At 43.4% G+C, this 19091-nt stretch overlaps 1 protein-coding gene across 8 annotated transcripts in view; it reads left to right on the top strand.

Annotated features, from left to right (window-relative positions):
• Nucleotides 1-10226: 10226 nt before the first annotated feature.
• Nucleotides 10227-19091, top strand: part of ACSM5 (acyl-CoA synthetase medium chain family member 5) — a 29588-nt gene continuing 20723 nt past the window's right edge. The window contains exons 1-3 of one of the 8 annotated variants that reach the window (XM_027527429.1): nt 10227-10317; nt 13684-13899; nt 17697-17907. In XM_027527429.1, the coding sequence (XP_027383230.1) occupies nt 13696-13899; nt 17697-17907 (415 nt within the window). In that variant the 5' untranslated portion in view covers nt 10227-10317; nt 13684-13695. Of the gene's footprint in view, nt 10318-10932; nt 11088-11116; nt 11286-13683; nt 13900-17696; nt 17908-19091 lie in introns of those variants that run through there. The other 7 variants (XM_027527433.1, XM_027527427.1, XM_027527431.1 and 4 more) reach the window with 7 other exon arrangements.

Below are 19091 nucleotides of genomic sequence, written 5' to 3'. Positions count from 1 at the left end.
TCAGATTTGCAAATCCACTATCAGAGCACAGCACCTCCCTCTGCAGAATGCGTGAGTGGCCTTTCATCCCAGAATAGTTGTGAAGATTCATAAAGAACTTGTGCTTGATTAGCACAATGCAGGAGATCGGTTTCTATCCCTGGGTTGAGAAAATTCCTTGGAGGAGGAAATGGCACCTCCACTCCAGTATTCTTGCCTGGAGAATCCCATGGACGGAGGAACCTGGCAGGCTACAGTCCACAAGTCGCAACAAGTTGGACATGCCTGACCGACTAACATGAACTAAGAATCTGGATTCACATTAAAATTCTCTAGGGAGTTTTTAAGGTGATATTGATGCTCCTCTGACCCTTTATTATTTCAAAATTGCTCAAGGTGGGGTCCAGATATATGTATGTTTTAAAAGCTCTCCAGGTGATTATTTTAACTTTCTATTTAGAAAATTTTGAACATAAAAACAGAATGGTATGGTACAACATACCCCCAAGGTAACTCATCACTCAACCTCAGTTGTCACTCCCAATCATATCTTTTATACTCCTGTCAACTCCCCACCCTGGATTATTTTGAAGCCAGTCCCATGCATCATATTATTTTATCCATAGGTATTTCATTGTGAATCTCTAAAAGATGAAAATCTGATAATAAAACATAGCTACAACAAAATTCACTGTAATCCCTCATATCATCAAATACCTAGACAATAAACTACTCTGATTATTTCATAAGTTTTAGGTTTGTTTGAGTCAGAATCCAACTGAGATTTGTGTATTGTCATTGACTGTTGGATCTCTTAAGCCTTCCAGGTGATTCTGTCCTGCAGCCTGTAGGTTGAGAACTACATGGTCAAATAAAATCAATAAAGGAGAGTTGAGATAAGGATGAAGGCACAGTGGAGAGCCTGGTTTTCTGGAAAGCTGTGATGCATATTATTCAAATCTACATTTCAACCAAAGGGCTCATTACTACCACCCAGCCTGAAGGGTGCTTAATAATCCCCAGAATCCCAGGACCCACAGATAACATGCCACTTGTTAGTCCTGGGGAAGTCTGGTACAGGATGATGACTACTAGATGGAGCTTTTGTTTTCAGTATTAATTCACCTTTGTCGACTTGGGAAAAAACACACAATGTAAGAGCTGTGAGTTGAACTGAGTGTCTTGTTGAAGACTATAGCCTGGGGAGACAGCCTCTCAGATGGCTCTGAGAAACTGCTCAGAAGATGTAAGGGAGGAGGTCAGTGTATATATAATTCTGGTTAAGGGGTACATGTAATCAAACACACATCTCAGTAGAAGGTTGCTATTGATCACAAGGAACCAATGTCCTAGTTATTGGTTTTAGTGCTTTTCTAAACATGAGAAAATACAAGAAACTGGGTTCATAAAAATTTCTCCTAAAAATATCTAACTATTTTGAAGACCTATGCTGCCAGTTTTCCCAGAGCACAGAGTACTTCATTCTTCATCTTTGCCCTGAACTCCTTTCAGGGTGTATTGAAGGTCAGCGAGTGCAATGACTAATGACTTAATTCTTATACAACCAGGTGGTGAGCTCTATTCTTTCATTGGCACCTGTTTGCTTGTTTGTTCATTGATTAATTTACTTGCAAGAAAAACTCTCATCTAAATTTCTTTGTCTAGATGGAGACATTAAAGTGCTAGAGAGTTAACTTTTATTTTACAGACAATCACCAGAATAACCCCTTATCTATTATGCAAGCATAAGACAGTGAGAGCCACCCAGAGCCTTTCTGGGTGACTGACCATTGGTGACCCCTTTCAAACCCCTTGGCACCCAAAATCTCTTGTTTGGCAGGGGTGGGAGGGATTTGCCAAAGTACCAATGGGTCTTTGGAAAGAAATCTCAAGATTTGAGGTTGCTAGGCTCTCTCTGTGGAGAAGGCAATGGCACCCCACTCCAGTACTCTTGCCTGGAAAGTCCCATGGACAGAGGAGCCTGGTGGGCTGCAGTCCATGGGGTCGCTAAGAGTCAGACACGACTGAGAGACTTCACTTTCACTTTTCACTTTCATGCATTGGAGAAGGAAATGGCAACCCACTCCAGTGTTCTTGCCTGGAGAATCCCAGGGATGGGGCAGCCTGGTGGGCTGCCGTCTATGGGGTCGCACAGAGTCGGACACGACTGAAGTGACTTAGCAGCAGTAGCAGTAGCAGGCTCTCTCTGAGAGATCCGGATGGCTCTTGTCAGAGGGAAGGGAAGCCTGGGCCAGTGGTCTCACCTCACTCACTCTGGAGAACTGTGCCGTGATAAGAAATTTTTATTATTAAGAACAAGAATAGCTGCCACAGAGGGGCTTCCTACCCACCAGCCAGTGCGCTGAGTGCGGTGTGTGTGTTGTCTCCACCCGCATTCCCAGAGAGGCCCCTCGTCCCTGTACTGTCGGCCTTCGTCCAGTTGGAGCGGTGGCCTCCTGTCTGATCCCTCTCCTTATTCTCTTTACTTGCCCTCAGTTATCAATTTTCTCTCTAAACATAATGTAGATCACATTGCTGTCTTACAAAAAGGTCCATGGCTTGCTGTCCGGACAATCCCACCTCACGTCTGTCCTCTCAGGCCCCTCAGGCCAACTCTGGCCTCTGTAGCTCCTTTTCCCTCTGACACCAGCCCTCCATTCTCCACCCCCATTCACAGGGCACCAGCCACATTGCTTTCCTTTCCTCTCCTCAAACACATCCTGCTTCCCGGCCTTTGCCTTGGCCTGGAATCCCTCATCCTGCTCTTCATTCAGCCTTTTCTGAAGGGTCCGGGTACAAGCACCACCAACTCAGAAGGGTCTCCGCAGGCCACTCTGTCTCCCCAAACCCCAACTTTGAGTGCTCTTGGTCACATCACAACAGTTTGCTTCAAATTTTGTATTTTTACTTCCTACTGCATCTTGTTTATATTTCTAACTTTTTAATGTAAGTGCCCTTGTTCATGGCTGTGGCTGTTTCCCCTCCTCCTGGAATGGTGTCCGGCCAAGATTTGGAGCTCAAGGAATTTGAATTAATGAATGAATAAATATGCTAATTTAATTCTCATGCAAACTCCACAAGTCTGTTTCAGTGGTTCTCAGCCGAATACTGATGCTTGAACTCAAACGCACTGGATTCAATTCCATTAATCTGGGGTGGGGTGAGTCTGGGTATCTTTTCTTTTTAAGCCCTCTTGGTCATCTTAATGTGTAACCATTTATGCTGAAATTCACACTTAAATTCGTAACCACCTTGGCAGAAGGAAGGCTGTCAAGGCAGGGCCCTTTAGTCAGAATTGCTGTTTTCACTCAAGTTCATACCTGCAAGAAGCCTGGTTTCTCTCAGGCCTACTGGGGCTGAGCCAGGGCTCGGGCAATGAACTCTTCTGGCCCTTGAGGAGGACAGTCGTGGGCTGAACAGTAGGTTCCTGACTTCTCTTTGTGACCAGAGCAGGACCCAAAAGCAGCTGAGTGTCCTAAACAAATCCAGAGGTAGAAATGGAGTCCCTTCCTGGACACACTGAGGCTGCAGTAACTGTAGCCACAGTGTTCTGAGTTCTGGAGTTCTGGAGGACCAGGGGTGGCCCGGGAGAAGAATAGGCCATTGTTGAGTAAGAGCAGGGGCCTCCCCTGCCCATGCTGAGTTGGGGGAGGGGGGCTGAAGGTCACAAGAAGGGCCAGAAACAAAACACACTACGGGGTACTGGGTGTCCCCATCAAAGGTGCCTATAGATTGGAATTTGGATCCCAGCTCTGTTCCTAAGCATCTGTGTGATCTCAGGAGTGTCACTTAGGCTTTCTGAGGCTCAGTTTGCTCACTGGTAAAATTGAAACCGTTTACCTTAGATTGGGACTTGAACTCACATGACCAGCACTCGATCCCAGCCAAATCCCACAGTAACGAAGCTCAGGTTCTTGATGTCTCATCACAGAAAGAATTCAGTGAGAGACAAAGTGATAGTTAAGAAGTGGCTTCATTCAGAGAGAAACATACTCCATAGACAAAGTGTGGGGCCATTGCAGAGGGTGAAAACAGGGGCCCCAAAATGTGGTGTGGTTAGCTTTTATGGGCTGGGCAATTTCATAGGCTAATGAGTGGGAGGATTATTCTAACTATTTTTGGGAGGGGGTGGAGATTTCCAGGAGTTGGGCCACTGATCACTTTTTGGTTTTGATGGTGGCTTAGAACTGTCATGGAGAAGGCAATGGCACCCCACTCCAGTACTCTTGCCTGGAAAATCCCACGGACGGAGGAGCCTGGTAGGCTGCAGTCCATGGGGTCACTAAGAGTTGGATATGACTGAGCGACTTCACTTTCACTTTCTTGCTTTGGAGAAGGAAATGGCAACCCACTCCAGTGTTCTTGCCTGGAGAATCCCAGGGACAGAGGAGCCTGGTGGGCTGCTGTCTATGGGGTCGCACAGAGTCAGACACGACTGAAGTGACTTAGCAGTAGAACTGTCATGGCACCTCTGGGTGTGTCATTTAGCTTGCTGATTGAGGATCAAAGTCTAGTCGAAGTTGACTTGTCTGCCATCTGGGGCCCATTGGATTCTAATTGGTTTATGTTATATCCGTGGGCTATGTCATTCTTTCAAAAGTTGTGCCCTGCCCCCTTTCTTCTCATTTCAAAATGACGTACAACACCTAGAAGGGTTGTAAGTGTTAGATGAGATGATACCTACAGGTAGCACCTGGAAGGCAGGAAACCCTGCCCTTGGTAATCGTGTACATGTGTATCAAGTCATCACATTGTATGCCTAAGTATATACAACTTTATTTGTCAGTCATACTGAAAGCTCCAGGCTGGAGCTTTACAATCAGTCAGCCTCCTGAGATAAGAAACAGGTGGGGTCCAGCTGAGGCATTCATAACCAGCCCCCTGTTGACTGGTAAATAGCCAGTCTTTGTCTCTTGTAACAAGAGACTTCCCTGTAGCTCAAATGGTAAAGAATCTGCCTGCAATGAAGGAGACCAGGGTTTCATATCTGGGTCGGGAAGATCCTCTGGTGAAGGGAATGGCAATCCACTCCAGTACTCTTGCCTGGAGAATCCCATAGACAGAGGAATCTGGTGGGCTACAGTCCGTGGGGTTGCAAAAAGTCAGACACAACTGAGCAACTAACACACAGGGAGCTAACATCCAACATGCCTTGTAGAGCTATATTAAAAAGCAGAGACATTATTTGCCAACAAAGTTCCATCTAGTCAAAGCTATGGTTTTTCCAGTGTATGGATATGAGAGTTGGACCATAAAGAAAGCTGAGCAGTGAAGAATTGATGCTTTTGAACTGTGGTGTTGGAGAAGAGTCTTAAGAATCCCTTGGACTCAAGAAGATCCAACCAGTCCATCCTAAAGGAAATCAGTCCTGAATATTCATTGGAAGGGCTGATGCTGAAGCTGAAACTCCAATACTTTGGCCATCTGTTGCAAAGAACTGACTCATTGGAAAAGACCCCAATGCTGAGAAAGATTGAAGGCAGGAGAAGGGGATGACAGAGGATGAGATGGTTGGATGGCATCATGGACTCAATGGTCATGAATTTGAGCAAGCTCCAGGAGTTGATGATGGACAGGGAAGCCTGGAATGCTACAGTCCATGGGGTCACAAAGAGTCAGATATGACTAAGTGACTGAACTGAACTGGAGTCTCTTGTAAACACCTCAAGGGAATAATCATGGCAAAGACAAAGAGAAGGAAAAAACCGTGTCTGAGTGAAAAATAAGGGAGACCAACATCTGTTGGATTATCAAAAAAGCAAGAGAGTTTCAGAAAAACTTCTTTTCTGCTTTATTGACTACCACAAAGCCTTTGACTTTGTGGATCACCACAGACTGTGGAAAATTCTTAAAGAGATGGAAATACCAGACCACCTGACCTGAGAAATCTGTATGCAGGTCAGGAAGCAACAGTTAGAACTGGACATGGAAAAACAGACTGGTTCCAAATAGGTAAAGGAGTACATCAAGGCTTACATTGTCACGCTGCTTATTTAACTGATATGCAGAGTACATCATGAGAAATGCTGGGCTGGTTGAAGCACAAGCTGGAATCGAGATTGCTGGGAGAAATATCAATAACCTCAGATATGCAGACGACACCACCCTTATGGCAGAAAGTGAAGAAGAACTAAAGAGCCTCTTGAAGAAAGTGAAAGAGGAGAGTGAAAAAGTTGGCTTAAAGCTCAACATTCAGAAAACGAAGATCATGGCATCCGGTCCCATCACTTCATGGGAAATAGATGGGGAAACAGTGGAAACAGTGTCAGACTTTATTTTTGGGGGCTCCAAAATCACTGCAGATGGTGACTGCAGCCATGAAATTAAAAGATGCTTACTCCTTAGAAGAAAAGTTATGACGAGCCTAGACAGCATATTAAAAAGCAGAGACATTACTTTGCCAACAAAGGTCCATCTAGTAAAGGTTATGGTTTTTCCAGTGGTCATGTATGGATGTGAGAATTGGACTATAAATAAAGCTGAGCGCTGAGGAATTGATGCTTTTGAACTTTGGTGTTGGAGAAGACTCTTGAGAGTCCTTGGACTGCAAAGAGATCAAACCAGTCAATCTGAAAAGAAATCAGTCCTGAATATTCATTGGAAGGACTGATGCTGAAGCTGAAATTCCAATACTTTGGCCACCTGATGCGAAGAGCTGACTCATTTGAAAAGATACTGATGCTGGGAAGGATTGAAGGAGGGAGGAGAAGGGGACAACAGAGGATGAGATGGTTGGATGTCATCACCAACTCAATGGACATGAGTTTGAGTAAACTCTGGGAGTCGGTGATGGTCAGGGAGGCCTGGTGTTCTACAGTCCATGGGGTTGCAAAGAGTTGAACACGACTGAGCAACTGTACTGAACTGAACCTATACACATACAGAAAGGCTCCTTGGAGTCAAAAGTTAGAGGGTAATTCCAGGCCATAATGAGTCTTGCTCCTCCCAGAAGACTTCACTTTGAGATTCAAATGGTGTGCATGAGATTAGCCACACCTTAATGGATAAAGTGTACATGTGCACCCCAGGGGAATGTCCTGAGACAAATTAACCAGTGTGGAACAAAGCAAGGTGATTGACCTGAGGGAAGACAGACCTGGAGAAATGCCCCTTATAAAGGATTTAAACTTCCCAGAGGCTTGACTCTCTCTCTGAGCTCACCCATGAGCCTTTCTGCATGTACTTTTCCTTTCAATAAACTATTTACTTTACTCTTTACCTTCTGAGTAAGGTTTACTCTAAACCTTCTCTTTACCTCACCTGAATTCGTTCTTGACTAGGCAGGCCCCTGTGGTTCAGTGGTTAGGACTCCAGTCTGGGAAACTAAGACCCTGCTTCCAGCTACCACTTGCTGCTGCTTGCTGCAAGCTGCCACTTCCTGCTGCAAGTGTCCAGAATCAATACCTCTGTGAAGTTGGAGAAAAATAAAAATAAAAACATATTTTAACATATATCAACTGTTCAGTTCAGTTCAGTCGCTCAGTCGTGTCCGACTCTTTGCGACCCCATGAATCAGGGGGGTCGCAAGGCCTCCCTGTCCATCACCAACTCCTGGACTTCACTCAGACTCACGTCCATCGAGTTAGTGATGCCATCCAGCCATCTCATCCTCTGTTGTCCCCTTCTCCTCCTGCCCCCAATCTCTCCCAACATCAGCGTCTTTTGCAATGAGTCAACTCTTCGCATGAGGTGCCAAAGTACTGGAGTTTCAGCTTTAGCATCATTCCTTCCAAAGAAATCCCAGGGCTGATCTCCTTCAGAATGGACTGGTTGAATCTCCTTGCAGTCCAAGGACTCTCAAGAGTCTTCTCCAACACCAAAATTCAAAAGCATCAATTCTTCGGTGCTCAGCTTTCTTGACAGTCCAACTCTCACATCCATGCATGACCACTGGAAAAACCATAGCCTTGACTAGAGAGATCTTTGTTGGCAAAGTAATGTCTCTGCTTTTCAATATGCTATCTAGGTTGGTCATAACTTTCCTTCCAAGGAGTAAGCATCTTTTCATTTCATGGCTGCAGTCACCATGTGCAGTGATTTTGGAGCCCAGAAAAATAAAGCCTGACACTGTTTCCACTGTTTCCCCATCTATTTCCCATGAAGTGATGGGACCAGATGCCATGATCTTCGTTTTCTGAATGTTGAGCTTTAAACCAACTTTTTCACTCTCCTCTTTCACCTTCATCAAGAGGCTTTTGAGTTCCTCTTCACTTTCTGCCATAAGGGTGGTGTCATCTGTATATCTGAGGTTATTGATATTTCTCCCGGCAATCGTGATTCAGCTTGTGCTTCTTCCAGTCCAGCATTTCTCATGATGTACTCTGCATAGAAGTTAAATAGGCAGGGTGACAATATACAACCTTGATGTACTCCTTTTCCTATTTGGAACCAGTCTGTTGTTCCATGTCCAGTTCTAACTGTTGCTTCCTGACCTGCATACAAATTTCTCAAGAGGCAGGTCAGGTGGTCTGGTATTCCCATGTCTTTCAGAATTCTTCAGTTGATTGTGATCCACACAGTCAAAGGCTTTGGCATAGTCAATAAAGCAGAAATCGATGTTTTTCTGGAACTCTCTTGCTTTTTCCATGATCCAGCAGATGTTGGCAATTTGGTCTCTTGTTCCTCTGTCTTTTCTAATACCAGCTTGAACATCTGGATGTTCACGGTTCACGTATTGCTGAAGCCTGGCTTGGAGAATTTTGAGCATTACTTTACTCGCGTGTGAGATGAGTGCAATTGTGCAGTAGTTTGAGCATTCTTTGGCATTACCTTTCTTTGGGATTGGAATGAAAACTGACCTTTTCCAGTCCTGTGGCCACTGCTGTGTTTTCCAAATTTGCTGGCATATTGAGTGCAGCACTTTCACAGCATCATCTTTCAGGATTTGAAATAGCTCAACTGGAATTCCATCACCTCCACTAGCTTTCTTCGTTGTGATTCTTTCTAAGGCCCACTTGACTTCACATTCCAGGATATCTGGCTCTAGGTGAGTGATCACACCATCGTGATTATCTGGGTCTTGAAGACCTTTTTTGTACAGTTCTTCTGTGTATTCTTGCCACCTCTTCTTAATATCTTCTGCTTCTGTTAGCTCCCTACCATTTCTGTCCTTTATCGAGCCCATCTTTGCATGAAATGTTCCCTTGGTGTCTCTAATTTTCTTGAAGAGATCTCTAGTCTTTCCCATTCTGTTGTTTTCCTCTATTTCTTTGCATTGATCACTGAGAAAGGCTTTCTTATCTCTTCTTGCTATTCTTTGGAACTCTTGCTTTTCACTTCTCTTCTTTTCACAACTATTTGTAAGGTCTCCCCAGACAGCCATTTTTCTTTTTTGCATTTCTTTTCCATGGGGATGGTCTTGATCCCTGTGTCCTGTACAATGCCATGAAAACCTCATTCCATAGTTCTTCAGGCACTCTATCAGATCTAGGCCCTTAAATCTATTTCTCACTTCCACTGTATAATCATAAGGGATTTGATTTAGGTCATACCTGAATTGTCTAGTGGTTTTCCCTACTTTATTCAATTTAAGTCTGAATTTGGCAATAAGGAGTTCATGATCTGAGCCACAGTCAGCTCCTGGTCTTGTTTTTGCTGACTGTATAGAGCTTCTCCATCTTTGGCTGCAAAGAATATAATTAATCTGATTTCGGTGTTGACCATCTGGTGATGTCCATGTGTAGAGTCTTCTCTTGTGTTGTTGGAAGAGGGTGTTTGCTATGACCAGTGCGTTTTCTTGGCAAAACTCTATCAGTCTTTGCCCTGCTTCATTCCGTATTCCAAGGCCAAACTTGCCTGTTACTCCAGGTGTTTCTTGACTTCCTACTTTTGCATTTCACTCCCCTATAATGAAACGGACATCTTTTTTGGGTGTTAGTTCTAAAAGGTCTTGTAGGTCTTCATAGAACCGTTCAACTTCAGCTTCTTCAGCATTACTGGTTGGGGCATAGAGTTGGATTAAAGTGATAAATCCTGGGGAGGAAGATCAAGCAGAGAACAGTGGATAGGAAGCATCAGAAAGGAGAGGATTCCACTTTCGATGAGGGAGTGGGTTGAAAGCTCCATGAGCTGAGCCATGTGAAGGAAGACCTGAAGCAGCACTGGCCAGAGCCAGCCTGAGGGCTTGTTAATATTTAGAAATTTTGCAACTCTGGTTGGTTGGAACTTGTGGGAATCGAAACTGGCCATGGTGGGAATTTTTAACCACAGGTACTAGCAAACACTGTAAGTCACTTGTGTGGTTTTTGTTCTCAGAGAACCAGTTTACCAGCAGCCCCACCCCACGCCAGAACTTCAGTCCCACAAGGAGACCACAGTGGCTGCCACCCAATAAGCCCGGTGAGAACTGTTTCCGAGACTTTGCCTTTGACTCTAAGTGACACAAGGCAACAGAGGGGGCTTAGTTATTTTTAGTAGCTTTATTTGGTATAATTCACATACCAAAAAATTAACTCATTTCAAATGTGCAATTATTTGTATTACTGTTAATTTCTTTTGGTAAGTTTATAGAGTCCATGGGGTCACAGAGTCCATGGGGTCACAAAGAGTTGGACATGACTGGGCGACAACTGAATTGAACTGAAGTTTGTAGAGATGTGCAGTCATGGCCACGCTCCAAGTTTAGAACATATCCAACAAAGAGATCCCTTGTGTCCAGTTCCTCTAGGCAATTGCCAAGCTACTTCTTGTCTATTTCCTGTCTCTGGAGGGTTTTGCACAGAAAAGGGACATGATTTGATTTATATTATTGTCACTATTTTCTCCTTTCTGCAAGAATATAATAAAGTTCCTGTTCTCTTTCTGGATTAGATGGTGACCTGAATTTTCAGGCACTGGGGTTAGAATTGCATCTCCCAGCTGTGAAAAAAGGTTGCAGGGCCACTCTCGCTGGCTCAAGTGTGCTGACCAGCTGACGCCATGCGTCCTCTGCTGGCTTCAGGCTCTGCTCTCTCTTGGCTGCATTTGGGGCCAAAGTTCCCACGGGAGGCTGAGTTAGCAGATTGCCTTTACCAGCGTTCCTGGGAGCCTGAATGTTTACAGGCACAAAGGCCTGCATTCTGCTGAAGTAAAACCTGGAAGTCTTCGCATTTCCTGGGTTCAGGAACAAGGTACAGTGAAGAGAAACGCTTGGCAGGAGGTGTAAGCTGCCCTAGGCCTTTACTGATTAATCCTAAAGGGGGCAGGGCCGGAAATGGGGATTTGTACACTTAGGAAGAAAGCCTGAGATTCTAACTATCTGCTATCAAGGGACCCCAGGAATCCAGGAGAGAAAGGCAGAGGAAAGGGCTTGGGACAGTTCTGGAGAGGTAAGGAGTAAGGGAGGGAGGTGAGGGAAAGGGAGTCCTGAAGCTGCAGCCACCACCTGCAGCCTGGCCCCCAGGGGGGCTGGTGGCCACACAGGGGCTGAGGTCTAGCTTCCTGGGAGGTGAGACTTGGAAGTCACTTTTCCTCTCCACGCCTCACTTTCTTTATCTGTAAAATAGAGAACATAGCACATTACACAGTTACAAGGATTTAAGGAATTAACATTTATAAAGCACTTTTCAAATGCTCAAGAAGATGACAGTTATTATTGCTTTTCTGTTATCCTGGCACATTATTATTGTTGTCTTAGTCATTTTGGCTGCTATACAAAAATACCACATACTTTGTGGTTTAAACAACATTTGTTTGTCATAGTTCTAGAGGCTGGATAGTACAAGATCAAGGCACCATGGGCAGATTGGTGTGAGGGCCTGTTTCCTGGTTCATAGTTCTAGCCTCCGCAAGCAGAAGGAAGGAAGGAGTTCTCTGGGATCTCTTTTATAAGGGCTCCACCCTCATGACCTAATCACCAATCAGCAGCCTCACCTCCTCACACCATTACATTCGAGGTTAGGATTAAATTACACATTGGGGGAGCACAAACATTTAGTCTATGGCAGTTATTATTACTGCATTCTATTATTATTACTACTAAGAGGAACTTGGCAGAAAGGAAATGAATCTGGGGATATAGTCCTGTGCCCACTGCTTCACTTCTTAAACTTTAATGTGCTCAGCTGGCCTGGGGTTCATGCTGAAGTGCAGATTCTAATTCCACAGGTCTTGGGTGAGGTCTAAGGTTCTGCCTTTGTAACCTGTTCCCAAGTAATGCTGATGTCAGTGGTCCATAGACCACACTCTGAATATCCAGATACTAAAACTATTCTGGTCCAATACAGTAGAGACTAGCCACGTGTAGCTTTTGCAGCATTTGAATGTGGCTGGTCTAAACCGAAGTGTGCCTGTAAATGGAAAATGCACATTGGATTTCAAAGACTTAAGAGCAACAGAACATAAAATATCTCTAATAATGTCTTCTGATATTGATTACATGTTTGAAATTATGGGATATAGCTAGTGTCAACTGAAAAATTAGTCACAACCTGAAAGTAGAGAATTATTTTATTTGTTGGGAATGTTAAGGACTCCCAGCCCAGGAGGCAGCATCTCAGGAGCCCTGAGGAAATTGCTCTGAGGAGGCAGGAAAGGGAGTCAGGCTATATACAAGTTTGGAACAAAGCGGGCAGGCAATCTGAACATCGAAGATTATTAAGTATGGAAAACCAGATAATTCATCCTTTCATATGCCCCTCTGGAGGAAATGGCAACCCACTCCAGTAATCTTGCCTGAAGAATTCCATGAACAGAGGAGCCTGGCAGGCTACAGTCCATGAGGTTGCAAAGAGTCAGGCATGACTGAGCAACTCTCATTCTCTGACTCATATGCCCCTCAGCTATCTGGGGCCAAACCCTGTTTCTTGATTGTTTACATCCTTAATTTCTTGTTCACCATAAGGAATGGCAGAGGTAGTGGACGGTTGCTTCTTGCACTTCCCACCCCTCCCCCAGCTCCTCAGCAATCACCATAGGGAGCATCGAATCTGCTGGATAGCAGGCATTGCATTCCCTTTGGGGAGCCCTCATTCACATTTAGAAGCCCAAAATCACTGATAGCTGTTACATTTCTTGCCCACTGATATCGCAGGAAGTATTCCATTCCACAAGGGCTTCCCTTGTGGCTAGCTGGTAAAGAATCTGCCTGCAATGTGGGAGACCTGGGTTCAATCCCTGGGTTGGGAAGATCCCTTGGAGAAGGGAACGGCTACCCACTCCAGTATTCTGGCCTGGAGAATTCCATGAACCGTATAGTCCATGGGATTGCAAAGAGTCAGACACGAATGAGCAACTTTCACTTCACTTCATTCCATTCCATTCCACAATAGTTAAATAAAATGTATTCACCTGTTTCTTTTTATTTATTTATTTTAATGAAACTGCCAGAGAATTGTGTATTACAGGAGGAGGTGTGGTTCATATCACATTTCTTTTGGAAGGTGCTGCCCTGGAGCTTTCTTCAGACTTGTCAGGCCAGTTCAGGATTTGCCAAAGGCTTTTTGAGGGATTCAGTTTGAAGGACTGAGCCTTAGGAGGTGGGCTCTGAGTTCCTGCCCTCCACAGAGATCCAACAGGCTGTGAATGGTGGAAGAGATGAATCACAGGCCCAGGGAGGAGAAATTATCAAAATCACACCATGGAACTCAGATTAAAGCCCAAGACTCTGCTCTACAAGCTAATATGTGCTGCATTCATCCTATGGCTGACCACAGGTTTCTCTCCAACCTCAGTGTCTCCCTAAAGCCCAAAATTCATGATGACATTCTCTCTCTTCTTTGATGACAGGCAGGAGGCAAGATGAGGCTATGGCTAAGAGAACTGGTCCTCCAGGCACTGAGAAATGCCCGGGGTATCTGTGGGTCTCATGGGCAGCCACCGCCTCTTCCTGTCCCTCAGAAGATTGTGGCCACCTGGGAAGCCATCAGCCTGGGCAGGCAGCCAGTGCCTGAGTATTTCAACTTTGCCCATGATGTGCTGGACGTGTGGAGTCAGCTGGAAAAGGTGAAGCTCACGGTGTCCTAGGGTCCAACTTGGGCATCAGATTCCACCTTCACAAAACCCCACTGAGACTTGAGGCTATAAGACATGTGTACATTTTGGCTTGAGAGTTTTGAAAGTCTTAAAATGTAAACTGTGAGCATTTAAGCCTTAAAAAAGTTATTATGACCAAGGTTTTGAGCCTTAGATACCCCTACCTAATCCCTAGTATTTTCACATTCCAAATTACACAGGAAGAGAGTTACGCCCCAATTAAATCAATGATTTGATTTCCTTCAAATCATTCTGAGCAAGAGAAGGGGAAAGTTTTGTATTACTACTAATCTGTTTTTAGTATCTTCCTCACATTGGGCCTGTCCCTTTTAAATAAGGAGAGAGCTTGGCTCAGGCTCAAAGCTTTTCACTGCTGCTGCTGCTGCTGCTAAGTCACTTCAGTCGTGTCTGACTCTGTGCGACCCCATAGACGGTGGCAGCCCGCTAGGCTGCCCCGTCCCTGGGATTCTCCAGGCAAGAACACTGGAGTGGGTTGCCATTTCCTTCTCCAATGCAGGAAAGTGAAAAGTGAAAGTGAAGTCGCTCAGTCATTTCCGACTCTTAGCGACCCCATTGACTGCAACCTACCAGGCTCCTCCGCCCATGGGATTTTCCAGGCAAGAGTACTGGAGTGGGGTGCAATTGCCTTCTCCAAAGCTTTTCACAGATCACAGCAAATACATAGGATTGAATTCAGATGATCTTGGTTTCCTTGTGTATCTCAGTGCATTTGCTTCTTTCTTTATCCTCCCTTCCTTGTGTCTGTTGTGCCTCTCTTTGTACTCTATGTCAAAGATACCTTTTGTTTATAGGAGAATATAAGCTTTGTCTCAAAGAAATTTATTTATGTTAATTTTAAGAAGAGCTTGTTTAAAGAAAAAAGATGAAATAAGTAATATTGTGAGTAGATGTAGTAATAGTGGATATGGTCAAATGTATGGGGGTGGTATGAGAATGACTGAGATATAAAAGTAAGTTTTGCTGTCAGATAGATGTGCTTTATCTGCTTGAAGCATGACCTTGAGCGAATCGCTAGGTTCCTTGGATCTCAGTTGTCTCATCTATAAAAATGGAGTCATACAGTATGCCAACTGGAGCTGTGAGAATTAAATGAGAAGAGATGGGGTCAGAGTGCTCCTTTACTATCTACAAAGTGTAAGATTTTTAAAAAAATAAAACCACTCTAAGCTCATCCAGTGCTTCCCTGAAATGACCTTCCTCCCAGGCTCTACAGTGCCCTGGATTTCATAAGCCCACAAGCTATGTGAACAGCTAGAGTGGCCCCAGCTCCTTGCCTGTAAGGTGGGGATGACAGCAGCTTCCTCCTGCCTTGGAGAAGGCAATGGCAACCCACTCCAGTATTCTTGCCTGGAGAATCCCATGGACAGAGGAGCCTGGTGGGCTACAGTCTATGGGGTTGCAAAGAGTCAGATGGGACTGAAGCGATTTAGCATGCATGCATGCAAGCTCATCCTTAGAAGACTTCTCCTAATGAAAAAATCAAACAAAGAGGGTTAAGTCAGCAAAAATGAAGGAATAAGGACTTTCTGAAATTTTATTCTCCATAAAAGCAAAACAAAAACCTTAGTCATAATCAACTTTTCAGAACTCTAGAAACTAACTAAAGATTAGAGTAATCCAGGGAATGTATACTAAAGACACTCTGGTTAACATCTGGGTGTATCTCAATGAGAATGCCCCAGAGATATTACCTCATTACGTAAAAATTACATATTCTCTATGATGACTCTGAAAATGTTAAAATACATTTGATGAAATTTAACTTTCGGCAGCCAAGAACTACCAGAAAATAATTATGTATTACATTATGCATACATTTAAAAGCTTACCTGAAGTCTCTTTTATAAAAGAATAGTATGAATAAGTTGATCCGTATGTTTTAAAAACTAAATTGTTATTAAGGCAGAAATTATAAAGTTGCAAAAAAAATGACAATATATACCAAATTGATCTACATACTCCATGTAAGCTTTATCAAAATTCCAGTAGACTTCTTTGCAAAAATGTACAGTCTTGTCCAGTCATGTGGAAATGCAAGGGACCCATAATAACCAAAACAATCTTGAAAAAGAAGCACAAACCTGGTGGACACTTTCTTATTTCAAAACCTACTACAAAGTTACAGTAATCAAGACTGTGTGGGAAAAAAAGAAGAAGACAATCTGATACTGGCATAAGGATAGGCATAAATGAATGGAATAAACCTAAGAATCAGAAATATACCCATAAATCTATGATCAATCAGTTTTCAACAAAGGTGTCAAGAACATTAAATGGGGAAAGAATTGTCCTTCCAATTAATGGTGCTGGCACAACTGAATATTCACATGCAAAAAAAGAAGGTGATCCCTACCTCACACCACATCAAAGACCTAAATGAAGGAGAAAAAAACTATAAAATTCTTAGAAGAAAATATAGGTGCATATCCTGGATTAGGTAATGGTTTCTAAAGTATAAGCAATGAAAGAAAGTAGATAAATTGAATTTCATGAAAATTTCTAGCATTTGTAGGTCAAAATGAAAAGACAACCCACAAAATCACATATCTGAGATATATAATTAGTGTATATACGTGTGTGTGTATATATATATATATATATAGAGAGAGAGAGAGAGAGAGAGAACACATATCTGCAATGTATAAAGAACCCAATTAAATATTGGCTAAGTATTCAAATAGGGATTTATCTAAAGAATATAAACAAATCGCCAACAGACACATGGTAAAATGCTCAACATCTTTATTCGTTAGGGGAATGCAATCCCAACCACAAAGTGATACAATTTCACACAGAGTGACATGGCTAAAAACAAAAATAGACAAACAAGTGTTGGGCAAGAAGAAATAAACAGAAAAAGTAGGAAAAAAACCAAAAACAAAAAGTGTTTGCTAAGAAGTGTTAACAAAGATATAGAGAAATTAGAAACCTTATACATTACTGCTGGGAATGTAAAATGGTACAGATGCTGTGGAAAACAGTGTGTAATTCCTCATAGAGTTATCATATGACCTACACTACTCTCATAGGTGTATATCCCAGAGAAGAGAAAGCACATGTTCACACAAAAGCGTATGTACAAATGTTCATAACATTATGGAAGTGGAAGCCACCCTAACGTCCATCAGCTGATGAATGGATACACAAAATATGGTCTATCCGCGCAGTCGAATACTATTCAGCCATTAAAAGGAAGGTAACACCAATACATGCTACAACATGGATAAACCTTAAAAACATGCTAAGTGAAAGAAAGCAGACACTAAAGGCTGCATACTGTATAATTCCACTCATGTCAAATATCCAGAATAGGCAAATCCATACAGAAAATAGATTAGTGGTTGCCAGGGGCTTGGTAAGGAGAGAATAGGGTGTGACTACTAATCTGTAAAACGTTATTTTTAGGATAATGAAATTTTTCTGGAGTTAGATGGTAGTGATGGTTACATAACTTTGTGAATATACCAAAAACCCTTGAATTGTGTGCTTCAAAATGGTAAATTTATGGTAGGAGAATTACATCTCAATTTTAAAAAGGGGAGGACACAGTATAGCGTGAATCTTAGGATAGGCACAGTGTGGAAGAAGCCTTCTCAACGCATATCTTTTCATATCATTTTGATTTTTTAACCCTGTGAATTTAATAACTATTATAAAACAAATAAATTTTAAAAAAGAAGAGCAAGCAAACAAAATTCCTCACCCATGGTGAGGATTTTTTCTTTTTTGCCTATGCAACTCTCTAGGCTGGGCACCGGCCCCCAATCCCTGCCTTCTGGTGGGTTGATGGTACAGGAGCAGAGGTCAAGTGGAGCTTTGAAGAGCTGGGAGAGCAATCCAGGAAGGCAGCTAATGTGCTGGAGGGTGCCTGTGGCCTGCAGCCTGGAGACAGAATGATGCTGGTGCTCCCGCGGCTCCCGGAGTGGTGGCTGGTCAGCGTGGCTTGTATGCGGACAGGTCAGTGAGCAAGGCTGAGACTCCCAGTTGGGGCTGATACAACCTGCCCGAGTTTCAGCAGCATCCACAATGTCTGGGAGATGGAGCAAGTCGAACCTCCTGTGGAGTTTGGTTTACTTCCCCTTTACCCACCAATCACACCATGATTGTGTGCAGGGGCCAGACAGCACCGTAATTGATCAAAGGGGTATGTGTTTTGCTGAACACATTTCACTTTTGTCTCAGGTTCAAAGGATTTGCTAACAAAATAAGCCAGTTGTTAAATGCAAATAAAGAATACAGATATGTATTAGAGAATTTTCTAGCTTACTTTCAACATACCAACATTAAAAGAAAAGAAAAATAGAAAGAGCAGAGAATACATCACCAAATTGGGGTTTGACCAACATCCAGACTTAAACAGCACTGGGAAGCGCCATGTCACAGCACATTTGGAGTCCCAGTTGGGAAAGGGTCCCAGGCAGTGTGTTGACTCCATGGGTGAGACTTCGAAGATTGCAGTTCAGTGTTCTGCTTATAATCCCAGGACTATGAAAACTGATATCATCATCAATCTGTGACCAAATCGCAAGCCTGGTTTCATGTTAAAGCTGTTTGTTTTGTCTTGTAAAACTTAGAATGTTGCTAAGCCTGGGGTTTGTTTGGCCAGACCCCCTCTAGGGGCTCAACAATCTCAAGATTTGTCCCCCGTCTTATCTTTGGTGCTGCAAGTCACAGCAGGCAGTCACTCCCAGTCAGTGCAGTGTCCCAGAAGGTTAGACGCAAGGTCAGAGGACTGCTCTGCTTTGTCTCTGAAGCCTAAACAAGACTATTCATTTAATTTCCCTAACAGTGTGAGGCAGCAGGGAGTGCTGAGGACTGTGGTGAACTGGAGCTCACATGCCTCACCCATCAGAGATGACTGCTATTTTGAACATATTGATCTTCAGATGATTCTTTCCGCAAAGGAGGGGAGGCCAAAGGATATAGCCCTCAGAGTCCCAGAAGCCTCTGCTGGCTCTGTGTTATGCACATGTTGAAAGGGCTGGAGTTTTTAGGCTGATTTTTCAAAAGCAAGACATCTGCTTTTGGTGGAGTGCTAGTTTCTCCATCCCCTAGGAACTTTATACCACTTAGAATGTCATCCACTCCCTTCCAGTCATATCTGTAGAACAATCTACATGAAATTTGTTGTCAAAAATGTT

The sequence above is a fragment of the Bos indicus x Bos taurus genome, chromosome 25, assembly GCF_003369695.1.
Source record: "Bos indicus x Bos taurus breed Angus x Brahman F1 hybrid chromosome 25, Bos_hybrid_MaternalHap_v2.0, whole genome shotgun sequence".
Lineage (NCBI taxonomy): Eukaryota > Metazoa > Chordata > Mammalia > Artiodactyla > Bovidae > Bos > Bos indicus x Bos taurus.
This window is presented reverse-complemented; position numbering and strand designations above follow the sequence as displayed.